General features: G+C 41.7%; 1 protein-coding gene across 1 annotated transcript in view; it reads right to left on the bottom strand.

Moving 5' to 3' along the window:
- Window positions 1–12188, bottom strand: part of LOC126189748 (uncharacterized) — a 72690-nt gene extending 60502 nt beyond the window's left edge. Inside the window, exon 1 of the mRNA XM_049930970.1 lies at window positions 12112–12188. Within this exon, the coding sequence (XP_049786927.1) occupies window positions 12112–12188 (77 nt within the window). The remainder of the gene's footprint in view (window positions 1–12111) is intronic.
- Between the last annotated feature and the right edge of the window lie 1072 nt (window positions 12189–13260).

Below are 13260 nucleotides of genomic sequence, written 5' to 3'. Positions count from 1 at the left end.
GTTGAAGAGCAGCGCATTCAATCTGGGCTACGGTAGAATGTTGCAATGCATATGTATGTTAATTGTAGCTCTTTACGAACATAGAGACATTACAGATACATATCCAGAATGGTCCTTACACTTTAATGATATTCCACGGACGCTGTTTCCTTCATTTTTTATCACTTTAGATTCCTTTATCCAGAACAATCGCCGGACGGCGTGGCCGTGCGGTTCTAGGCACTACAGTCTGGAACCGCGCGACCGCTTCGGTCGCAGGTTCGAATCCTGCCTCGGGCATGGATGTGTGTGATGTCCTTAGGTTAGTTAGGTTTAAGTAGTTCTAAGTAGTAGGGGACTGATGATCTCAGAAGTTAAGTCCGATAGTGCTCAGAGCCATTTTGAACCAGAACGATCGAGCTATGTCTGTGACACCCAATTTGTATTCTTATAGCTGCTGATTTGACTGGAGCGCTCTGCTTGCTTCCTGTAACATCCGAGAGAAAGTGTTCACATCATGAATAAGGTTTTGCGTTGTTTAGTAAGTGTTCGGCAGCCTTCCAAAAAGCGCGCGGGTCTGTCAGACTGTTTACGTTACTAATTTCTGCCAGTACGATCCTATTATTCTTTTCGTGTACGTCTACCACTGAGCTACTTTGCGAACTATTTGTGATGTCCTAAAACTGAATTATCATCGTCAATAGTTTAAAATTTACAGTGGCAAGAGAAAATCTTCCATACATTGAAATTTACAGAATTTTACATGATGATGAGATTGAATTACACGATTCTCTTCTGACAGGGACCCAAATTTCCAAATAAACAGTGATCATGACAGTAATAGTGAAATAACTGGTGGTGCAGTGGAAGATGTTTGGCTTTCTGTCAGCAGCGGTGCACCTACTGTTGTTGGTTCGAGTACATCTTACATAACTGACAGGTACGTCACCTGTGCGATGTAATAAAGGAAGAAATGGAGCAATTAAATGGAAAAAAAACTTGTTTCCCACAAAGTGTTTGAACAAGACATCAAATCATAGTTACCATGCATTTGACTGGAAGGATTCAAGCTGTGATGGATGTTCGGTGATCGTAGAGGACGGTGTCTCACAAAATATTCGTTATATTCATTGGATGTACAGTCGTGGACAAAACGAGCGAGACCCCTCGCCTTTTCGTTATGCTGATCCGCACGGCTTTAAAGTCTGCTACACAGCATAACCGGCAAGGCGACGAAGTGCTACCAACATACTATGCACAGGCGTGAAATTGACAAACTATCTGATCTTTTTTAGGCTGTTTTCAATAATTTGTAAGACTATATTAATGCTGATTAGTGTGTTAAATACAACACGTAAATATAAGACAGAATGAAGGAAGAAACGCTAATTGGTATGAACTGTACCAATAAAAATGAATTTCAACTTATCGAGATAACATAATTGTTTTAGTAATACAAAGAACGCCGGATCGTTACGAATTAGCAAAATATTATCCGCTTTCGGCCGCGAAACGGTCTGCGTCAACATTCAGACCAGTCCTACTGGATTACCGTTGCTGACCTACCATGAAAGTGTGAAAATTTAGCAATGCGTGAAGATTCATAACGAAATTCAGTTAAAAATCATTCAGTGCCACACTTAAGTCAATTCCATTATTGACAGAAGCGGAGAAAGTAGGCAGTAACATGTATGAAATTCTACAAGAGTGTCATATTGACATGCACAGGGCGGCAGTACAGAATAAAGGTAGAGATAAAAAGTATTGAGGGCGCGAGAATTTCTTAAAATTGCTTTACTGATATTCTACCTGCCTCCATCGAGATTAGAACCGAAAACAAACCAGACCTTCCTTTCACTACGCTAGCAGACAACCCAGGCAAACAGCCCTCTAGTATTACCCCAGACATGAATAAGCCGGCAATTTCGCAATGAAAATGGTAAAATGATCTACAGATTCTGTTCCATAGAGCTTTCTGGGCTCAAAAACATGAATTTTCTTCCTTTATGTCACCGCTTATGTGATAATCATTCGGGATGTTTATCGAAATAACAAAATACTCTTATTAGAGGGTAAATTTAGTGGGATAATTCTGCACCACCTCAGGAAATAAACGGCTACATAGCTGCCAAACATATTCTACACTGTTTCGAATTCTCCACTAGACTCGCCGCAGCCAGAAAACGTTCATTAGCCTAAGTGTTTCTTAAGCTACCTAGCAATGGGAATGTTCGCACTTCTAAAACACGGTAGCATTAATACTGGGATGTGAATTACAACGTGTATAGGCAAATGGATTCTATTTGCATTCCTGTAAACGTGATTTGGATCGAAAGCGTAGCTACGATTAATATGCTGATGTATCGACTACAACTAGAACATTTCGAATAAAGAGTAGGGGGTGTTATTTATGCGGCCCTCATCTTCAGTAGCTGCCGTAGCTGTTTTCGTTGTTAGGATTTCGTCACCTAAACCGGTAAAAACGGAACCCTACTAGTCTCACTTTCTTGACCGTCTATCTGTCTACCCAACCTTTCAAACCCGTTTACCTCCAGAACGGGTAGACATAATAAGCGGAAATGTATCGCACTTCTTGTGGTAACCGGTCCCTTGGTGGTGTAAAAAAGTGAGCTTCTATGTCAACGCAATCTAAAGATACGGCCGTTTATGTAAAGAAAATTTACGCGAAAGGTCAAAAAATGGCTTCAAGAACTATGCGACCAAACTGCTTATGTCATCAGCCCCTAGACCTAGAACTACTTAAACCTAGCTAGCCTAAGGACATCACAGTCCGCATCGACTACTCAGTTTGTATATTTTGCTTTTTTTTTCATAGTTCCACACAACTTCTTCCTGTTTTCTCGATTGATCTGTGTTCAGTTTTTCAAGGCCTATCCACTGCGCCAACTTATAGGGAGGTTCCCTTGTTAGCTATGAAACAACTGTAGCGAAACGGAGCATCCTCGTTATCCATGTGATGGATAAGACGACTAATTCGCAACATAAATGTCAGTGTAAGCATCAATTTATGTTGGAACGTGCTTCCTGGACCAAATAACATACGTTTCCTACGTCTTCAATACGAATCATGAAGCAAATGTAATTTAAAGGACATAAAAATATCGAGTGATTTTACTAACATAATTATAAACCACCCACGAACATAAATCGATGATCACATAGTTGTAAAAAAGTAGTCTACAGTATTGCCATTGTCCATTAGACTAGCAGCAGGAAGAAAACGTGCGCTCAGCTGTGATGAGATATCTTGCACTGACGAAGCTCGCGCTTCGAAGACACCACAGCATCGTCTGCCACCATTTCATGGGAAACGAAATATCTCAAGTGTACAGCCTTAGACATAAAAACACCACCGGCGCAAGCACCGTGGGATCCGCGATATGACGCCGTTGAAAGCACGGCTAACCCGCGCCGGAAAGCTGTTAATATCATCTGATGTTGCTAACAAGTTATTTACTTCTGGTGAATGATTTTCTGCGCAGTTCATTTAAGATAGAATAACTAAAATATATTAGATGTTACGGAAGACGAAGGACACCTAATTCATTTCCCTCTCTTTACTTATGATGTTACATTCGCAATCTGAGCATACGTATTATCCATAACCACACTTCAGCGCCACACAGATATGTGAATGAAACACATTGGAGTACAGTTTTAGACATAAAAACTGACCGCCGGCCGCTTGCCACAGAGACTAAGTCCGAGTCTATTCACTTAACGTAGCCAATAAAACTGACCGGCCATCTGCACAATATGGCAACACTGTAAGATGCGGAAGCGTTAGGAGGAAGTGTTGTCTACTTCCGAGTTGTTCTCGGATTGTGTGAGCCCGTGGTCTAGTGCTAGCCGGCACGGTAGCTCAGCGTGTTCGGTCAGAGAGCCGGTTGGCCTCTGTAATAAAAAAACTGAGTGGAAGGATCAACCACCGAACTTGAACAGGATGTCCTGCGACGTCCGCAACGACCAAACACAACGATCGATAATGAACAATAAAAAAAAAAGAAAAGAAAAAATGGTAATCGTCATGCATTCTAAGCTTATGGTCTCCTGTTCGTGTCCAACAATTTTTTTTTACCACATTTCGGTCTAAAGTTATGATTCTGATTGAGCATCGAAGATAATTCGCTTAACATTCTACCCACCAGCAACGACAAGTATTCCAGAAACAATTCCGCAGGACAGCTCGTGGCTGCGCCGCGATCATAACAGCTTCCGTTCGAGCGTTTCCTCGCGCTGCAGCGGCTACCGGCCACCGGCCAGACGCCACCCGCCGCCTGAAATCCGGCGCCGCCCATGTGAACGCGGCGCCGCGTTGTCAGTGTATGTATCAACCGTCATTTTCGAATTTGAAGTTCTAGTTATCATCTTGCAGTTAAGCACTGGATTTTGCATACTTGAAAATCATGAACTACAGTTAAGCATTGTAAAATTGAGTCGCAAGTGGAAAAAGGTGTAACATCTGCAACACAACGTTCACTTTTGGTATAACAGAGGGGTGAATGCAGAGGAGGCAGCTGGAAAGATTTGAACTGTGTTTGGAGCGAGTCCTTTTGGTAAAAATACGCCAGAAAAAGATATTCGTGTTTCAACAAAGATCGTTCTGGCATGAATGATTTTCCACATTAAGGAAGTCTCGACTACTGATAGATGTGATAGATTACTATTTAACCATCATGCGATGTTTGCATTCAACAGGCAAAGTTCTGAAATCTGGTGTAGGAGTACTGCATGCTCTGATTCGAAACAACAAAAATCAATGGAGTGACTATTATTGAACGTCATCAGGTCACTCATCGACCATTCCTATGCAGTACTGTTACTGGTGACGTATTTTGTTGCTTTTATTGTCAACTTCCTAAGAAAAAATAAAGGCTGTGCCCCACCAAAAGACGTAAACTCGAGGAAAGAGTAACGTGAACATGATATTTTACATCTGATAATTCCAAAAGTGTGTTTTGGGCTACGAATTCTGCACCCAGGGTGTGTGCAACACAGCTGGCGTTTGTTGCCACAACTGAGACACCTTTCTTTCGCAGTGTAAGAGAATCGAGCAACAAAACTACATCACCTGTGCTACTGTATGATAACGCACTATGTTGATTTGAGAAAGAAAACAATCCAGGAGATTGATAGAAAAGTCGTCTGTCAGGCACTTGTATTGATAGGGAAGTCCTCTCTCAAGCACTTGTCCCTCTCGTCATATATTTGTAAAATTTTACCTTTCCCGCTCTTGATCGATCAACCGTCAAGGCAATTCATTTCTAGACGGAAATACTCTTAAAACTACTCTGGTTTAATGACATCGTTAGAACCAGTAGGTTTCTACAGGTGTAGAATTTGTAAACAACTTTAGCATTGTCAGATCGTTTTAGATATCGTGAAAGAAAATTCTGCTGCTGATTAATTTCTCTTTGATAATTACTGTTGCGTTTAGTAAACTAATGGAAAATGCAATTAAAATATTCACTGTACTAATACAAATTAAATTCAGCTTCCTACAGAACATCACGACGGCAGTCTATCTTAATAAAGCATTAAGTGTCTGTGAGACGATTGAACCTATTTTAACACGAATTAGTAGGATATTACCAACTTTTGACTTCGAAAAGATCTGTATTTATTTCATTTCCTGTACCATTCGCAAGTATTATGAAAATGTGACATTTCATAGGTAAAATTATGTATTCACAACAACAAAAAATATGTCGGTAGAAAACAAAAGTGGCATTATGAATTTGGCAGTACCGTAAGGTTTTCGCTCTGACACTAAGAGTTACTGAAAGTAGCAAGACGAATTTTGCTCAAGCGTTGTCTTACGATTCCCTTATTGAGTTTTTATCAGCCTGCTTGTAGCTGTGCTACAAAAGAATTAAAAATCTGGCTTTCAGCGAGTCGCGAATGGCGAACGAAAGCAGCTTGCACCTGTTAGCTAAGCATGTTACCTGGGAACTGGTTTTTTCCTAAACTGGGAAGACGTCCATTTGTGGTTGAATTGTTGGCAAATGTCAGTCAGACGTGTGCCGTTGGTCTAAGCGTTTCGGTGTGTTGAATTTGTACCAAAGATTTTTCTACAGGTTTTTTCTGCCCAAATAGAGAGTTGAAGTTTCCCATTAGTATTTTCACGTCATCCTGGTGAATTTTGCTCATAGTATTTTCGACTTGGTTCCAGAATTTTTCCCATGCACTTCTAAGCGCTACAGTCTGGAACCGAGCGACCGGTACGGTCGCAGGTTCGAATCCTGCCTCGGGTATGGATGAGTGTGATGTCCTTAGGTTAGTTAGGTTTAATTAGTTCTAAGTTCTAGGCGACTGATGACCTCAGAAGTTAAGTCGCATAGTGATCAGAGCCATTTGAACCATTTTGAACCAGAATTTTTCGACATTTTCGGTGTTTTTCTTATTTTCGATGTTGGTGGGGACACGTGCATTGATGAGTGTATATTTTTTACTGGGGCTCTGAAGGAGCATAGTACCTAAGCTTACACACCACTTAACCTAAATTATCCTAAGGACAAACACACAAACTCATGCCTGAGGGAGGACTCGAACCTCCGCCGGGATCAGCCACACAGCCCATGACCGCCCGGCTAATCCCGCGCGGCTACTAAAAGTATACTCGTCCACAAAACCCACGTGGACAATTATCTGATAATCGGTCAGGCTTCGCTTTGTCGCAGCTCTTTAGCATACAAGTCCATTTACTTTCAGGCTCCTCCTTACAATTCTTGCAATGCAAGGTAATTGAAAAATCCCATCCACTCGACGCCAACTGAGGAACTGACTGGTGCATGTGTTGTTCAACACACAGTAGTTGTCAGCCTCACTAGAATCAATGACTGTGTGTCTGTGTGTTTGTGTGTGTGTGGGTGGGTGGGTATCATATGCAGCGGCATTTACATATTTTGAGGTCTAGTTCGAGAAGGATGGAACTAGTAGGCAGTAGTAGTACCACAACGAGAGCCATACCACGCTTACGCAGTCTTACAAGCAGAAAATAATCTCCCTCTACCTCCATTTCTGAAACAAATCATTTGTAATTCAAATGAAATTAATGCTCTAACTACAACACAAGCCCCATAGTATTAACGATATGACGTATCATCACATTCATAACATTCACTAATAGTATAGAAGAAACGTCGATTAAGTTTGATATTTTAGCCATCTGGTTTAGGCTGAATATACTCTAAGTAAAAGAAACTACGGTGCACTGTGAAGAAATTATCCAAATTATCATATTGTGATGTAGATGTACAGACAAACAAACGATTATATTTTTAAAATATTGGATGATGTACACAAGAGAAAGTGTGTCACAAACTGATCAAGTTAGTAATGGGTTGTTCTGCAAGCAGTTATTCGGCTTGGCATTGACTGGAAAAGTTGTTGGAAGCCCTCCTGAGCAACACAGTGCCAAATTCTGTCCAATTGGCACGTTAAAACTTTTGTTTGTTTCGTGGCCATGTTTGGTTAGTTAGTTAGCTAGTCAGGTGATATTTTTGATAGTTAAAAGTTGTGTGGCCTCATGACCACGAAACAAACAATACTTAACCGAAACTGATGAAAAAATTAATACAGTATTTGGGTCTACATTTGTAGACCTCTAATTCCTTTCTCTCAAACCCCACCTTATGGGGAGACAGGGAGAGTTTTAATTTTAGCGAATCAAAATTTACGAAGTAAATAAGTATTTTCCATTTGTCCGTAACCATTTTCCACGCAAAAATGAGAACATGGATTTTCTTGAACTACAGCGCCAACTACCAAGAATCAAAACAAATGTTTAAGAGAAAATGTACATAGTTTCTTATGTAGAATCTGATTCTGCAATTAAAAGGGAGCTTCCCATTTGAAATTATAAAGTTGCCTCCCGCCGCACCCACAGGGGGCTGGGGTGGCGGGCTAATTTTTGCACCAGCAGATGTCCCCCTCGAAAATAATCAATTTTGGATTCTACACATTTTTTCGTGTCAGGCTCATTTTCGGAGTTATTCTGGTTTCTCAACTTAAAATTTACACCCTGTATATGAATCTTATATCGTTACAGATACCATTGGTAATCTTGTAACTCTCGAAGAATGAAATTACAATGAAATCCAGACCTTTAACTGCTTAAAGGCATTGATAAATACCATCGGGTACAGTTGAAAATGTGTGTGGATGCACTCACATTGCTCAAACTCTTACGGGAATCGGTAGATTGACTGCCGCGAGTAATGAGTGTGGTGGGCAGGGGCACTACAAATGTAGTGTGTGGACAGAAAATTGGAAAAGGTGTGTCTCACTGGGAGCGTGTCAGAGATAAGTCACTGCAGTCGCAATATCGTCTGAGTCCTCGGGGGCTCAGTCGGATAGAGCGTCTGCCATGTAAGCAGGAGGTCCCAGGTTCGAGTTCCGGACGGGGCACGCATTCTTCAACTGTCCCCATTGATGTTTATCAACTCCTGTGAGCAGCGGAAGGTCTACATTTCATCACAACTTCAATAAGGGTATGTCGTTCTCTCAGCCTTAACCTCATATGCAGATTTGGTGACACCTGGCTAGAATGTCGAATACCTGCAATCTTCCGATACAGGAGTGAGAAGTTTAACTTCCAGTTAAAATTTTTGCGTTTTCTTAAAAAGTCAGTACAGTGAAGAAGGGGCAGGACATTAGAAAATCTTTCAGGAAAGTAGGATATACCTTTTGTGGTAGCAGAGGGAGCTATAGAGAACAGAACCTATAGACGAAGACATCGACTGGAATACATCCAGCAAATATTTGAGTCTGTAATTAGCAAGTGTTAAAGAGGTGGTATGTGATACTGAATCGATGCGAAAATTTACAAAAAGCTTGTGAGACATTTGGCGGAAAGTTTCAAAGCGACACGAATGGATAAGACAATGTATCGGGTAATTGCCACAATAAAAGGTTGGTCATTGGGTCTACTAAGAGACTTTCGCACATCTAAGTGTGGAATGAAGAAATTACTAATCTGATAGCACGAAAGGTACCAAATGGCGGAAAAGACATCGCTTGTCAGTGTCATGATACAGATCCTGACAAAAATTGTATAATTCATGTGTGGCTCATGGAACCATTTCAGGGAGGTGTCGAAGCCTTACCAGAAGTGCCGTTATCATGACTATGGAACGCTAAGTTAGAAAGCTAAGGTAATCATAAATTTTTACAAAACTGAGAAACCGTAGCGCATGACCAGAGCGTAGTATGATAAACGGCACGAACTGCGACATATTGGGCATGACGTTCCGTCTTCCAGCTACAGTCTAGTCTCCGGTAGGACTATTTGACTTAGGGAGCTAGTTTTATTTCTCACTCTTTGTTTATAAATTGTGTCAGAGGATAAAGCGAAAGTTACCTTTATGAGATGCTGAGGATGTGTTGTTGACTCCATGGAGCCACGCCTTTTGAAAATGGGACGCGAAGTCATAAACCGTAACAAAATAGTTGAAGCTGCGGAGTGTTAGTAATTTCGAAGCGAAGGGAAGCATGCGTTCTGAAGTCATTGGAAAATTTACGCGGATGCCAGAGTAGAAGTATTACAGTCTGGTCAAGTAGGATGGTACCTGCTGCTGCACAGGAGCGTGTTATGCTGTTGTCTTCGAAACTGGAAGCAACTCAATTTCGAAGGAAGTGTTTGCCCCGTTTCCAGAGGCTGTGCACCTACCGCATCTACTCAGATTTTCACCCGTAATGGTAATCATAAATTTTTACAAAACTGAGAAACCGTAGCGCATGACGAGAGCGTAGTATGATAAATGGCACGAACTGTAACATATTGGGCATGACGTTCCGTCTTCCAGCTACAGTCTAGTCACCGGTAGGACTATGCTCAAAGTGGACATAACCTGTGTTATATTCACGGCAAGAACAATTACATATGTTGTCAACCAAACACCTAACCTTTCTCAACAATACCCTGAACACAGTCATCCTAGATTCAATAGAAGAAGATCTAGCGACACAAAAAGGACGGAACCCAGCGGAGCCAGTGCTCCAGCGTATGCAAGAACATAGTTGTAAACAACATGAGCACATTTCGGCCATCAGAGTTACATATTCCGTTGCTGTAGTGGTTCTGACTGCGATTTGTGCAAGCTAGTTTTGCTTTGAACAATGGTCTGCACACGACTCACTTTAATTCGCACACCAGATTGTTGACTGGTTTGTTATAGAGCTCAGGAATAATAGATAAACTTGTATACAGATAAAACAGATAAACAGATAAAAAATATGGAAAATTGTATTAACGTGTAAATGATGACGTTGGTAAAGGTCAAGAAGATAAATTCTGTGGACTGAACGTAGAATGTAGTCTCACAGGATTAGTATTGAATAGATGAGCCGTGTGGCTGAGCCCCGTGGTAACAGATGGATAACTAAACTGTATAGTCTATATTTGTTTCTGTCAGATACGTATGACGAAATTGTTTCAGAGAAACTCCAAGCAGAAAATTCGTGACGAATTTTCTAAGGGGAAGGAGGGGGTGTTTGTTGTCCCAAAGAATATTATTCCAGACGGACATTCAAAATTGTTTAAATTCTTCCCTGAGAGTGCCAGAGCCAGAACAGACACGGTCAACGACCAGGAAAAATGCCAGAGGAAAAGAAATATTGATTACTTAAATGTAAACTCTGTAACTTTTGTAACACCCTGGACGGACTGAGCGTCAAAATAAGTAACATAATGAGCTAACATCTCAACAACATAGGGAAATGGTCATAATGGTGATTACGCAGAGTAGCACAAGAAAGCTTTGATCTGACGCAAGTGTACTCATTGACCGACACAGCAGTAAGGAGTGCTGGAAGACGAAGTTGTGATATCCCAAACGAGAAGACCATTGTCAGGCTCAGAAAACTAGAGCACATGACGTCAGCACCACATATGGATAACGCCATCATTGTAGCCCCACAATTACATGACTTCCATAGCGTAGTTCTCAGTTGTGGTTAAGTGCTGAATGTATGGAGGATTTTGGAGACAACCTTAGGTTGTTTGCAGATGACGCTGTCGTTTGCCGACTAATAAACAAAGTGCAAAACGATTCAGAAAAGATATCTGAAATTTGCGAAAATTGGCAGTTGACCATAAATAACGATAAGTGTGATGCCATCCACATGAGTGCTAAAATGAATCCGTAAAACCTCGGTTACTTAGTAAATCAGTCAAATCTAAGGGCCGTAAATTCAAGTAAGTACCTAGGAATTCCAATTGCGGACAACTTAAACAGGAAGGAAAACATAGAAAGTGTTGTGGGGAAGGGTAGACAAAGACTGCGCTGTTTTGGTAGGACACTTTGAAAATGTAACAGACCTACTAAGGAGACTGCCTAAACTACGCTTGTCCTTCCTCTTTTAGAATACTGCTGCGCTGTGTGGAACCCTTACCAGATAGGATTGACGGAGTACATGAAAAAGTTCAAAGAAGAGCATCACGTTTTGTATTATCGCGAAATATGGAGAGAGTTTTACCGAAATTATAGAGGATTTGGACTCGACATCCTAAAACAAAGGTGTTTCTCGTTGCGACGGTTCTTCTCACAAAATTCCAATCATCAGCTTTCTACTCTGAATGCGAAAATATTTTGTTGATACCGACCTACATAAGGCGAAACGATCACCAAGGTAAAATAAGGGAAATCAGAGCTCGTACGGAAAGATATGGCTGTTAATTCTTTCCACGCGCTATACGAGATTGGAATAATAGGGAATTGTGAAGGTGGTTCGATGAACCCTCCGCCAGGCACTTAATTGTGATTTGCAGAGTGTCCATGTAAACGTAGAAGTAGATGATCGTGACAGAGAACCAGAGGCACAGGATTATTGCAGATGTCGCCGGCTTTCTTGTGGTATGGCACCGTCATGCTGAAGGACAGTGCGCTCTATGTATGGACGAACTCTTCGAATTCGAAATTCTATCAGAGGACGCCGTTTCTCACTGACAGACGCAGCTACGTTGAACACCACCATGTTATACACTGCAGTTAGGAACCCTCTAGCGGCTGAAGGCTGCATATACGTAGACATAAAGATGTAGAATGGTAATAACGTTTGTTTTATTTAAACAGCTGACGCTTTTCAAATAGAAAAATTCTGAGGCCTTACATTCCAGAGTGCTCTCGTATGATGCCGCCGGTAACTAGATCATATGAACTCTTCAGCCAAGAGCAGCTGGTGCCCATCCTCTAATTCGCTGCTGGGGAGACTGGCGCTTCCAACATGAGGCCTCTGCAGGCCCCAATGGTGGACCTCGAGGAGTTTGTCAGCCACCACCGTCTCACAGGAGCGAAGTAACTGCTGTCCCCCGACTCGCAGTTGAGATTAGATTCCAGCGTCAGAAGACAGCCTCTCGCTCAGAGGCCGTAGTACAAATCTCCTTAACTGCAGCCGTCTCGTGTAGAGCTGACGGCTGCTTTTTCAGGGCGCCGTCTACGACGTTAACGAGAGCACCCAAGTAGCGTGGTGAACAGAGCTCCAGACAATTGAAAGTCGCTGGCTGTGGCCCCGGAGCTACTGGTTCGACGATAATCCATAATGTAGCAGCTGCTACGTGACCTGCCGCTGCCGCTTCGACACTGAGGTGTGCACCAGCTTCAGCAAATACCACTGGCGAGCAATCTGCTGGCTCGCCCGGCTTCCAACGATCTGGAGAAGCCGATGCTGTAATTATTGATAATTGCGTAAACTGACAGCAACGTTTCCCTAACGCTTTCAGGCGTCTGACAGGTTCTCACCACTATATTCCAGACGACGCTAATCTGACAATTCTAGAGAGCACGGGCCAAGCTCCCTATTATAGAAACAACGAATAGTTAAGCAAAATTACTCCGCATTTCCCGCGATAGTAAAACTACTTGTAACTACCTAAAGAAGCTCCAGTAATGAATCCCTCTTACAATATCTCAAGTACTAACTGGGAAAAGGTAGCTGGCGAATCCAAAGGTGTACCCTATTACACAAACACAAGCTCCCTATTATAGAAACAACGAATAGTTAAGCAAAATTACTCCACATTTCCCGCGATAATAAAACTACATGTAACAACCTAAAGAAGCTCCAGTAATGACTCCCTCTTACAATATCTCAAGTACTAACTGGGAAAAGGTAGATGGCGAATCCAAAGGTGTACCCTATTACACAAACACAAGCTCCTTATTATAGAAATAACGAATAGTTAAGCAAAATTACTCCACATTTCCCGCGATAATAAAGCTACTTGTAACAACCTAAAGAAGCTCCAGTAATGAATCCCTC

This window comes from Schistocerca cancellata, chromosome 1 (assembly GCF_023864275.1).
Source record: "Schistocerca cancellata isolate TAMUIC-IGC-003103 chromosome 1, iqSchCanc2.1, whole genome shotgun sequence".
Classification (NCBI taxonomy): Eukaryota; Metazoa; Arthropoda; class Insecta; order Orthoptera; family Acrididae; genus Schistocerca; species Schistocerca cancellata.
This window is presented reverse-complemented; position numbering and strand designations above follow the sequence as displayed.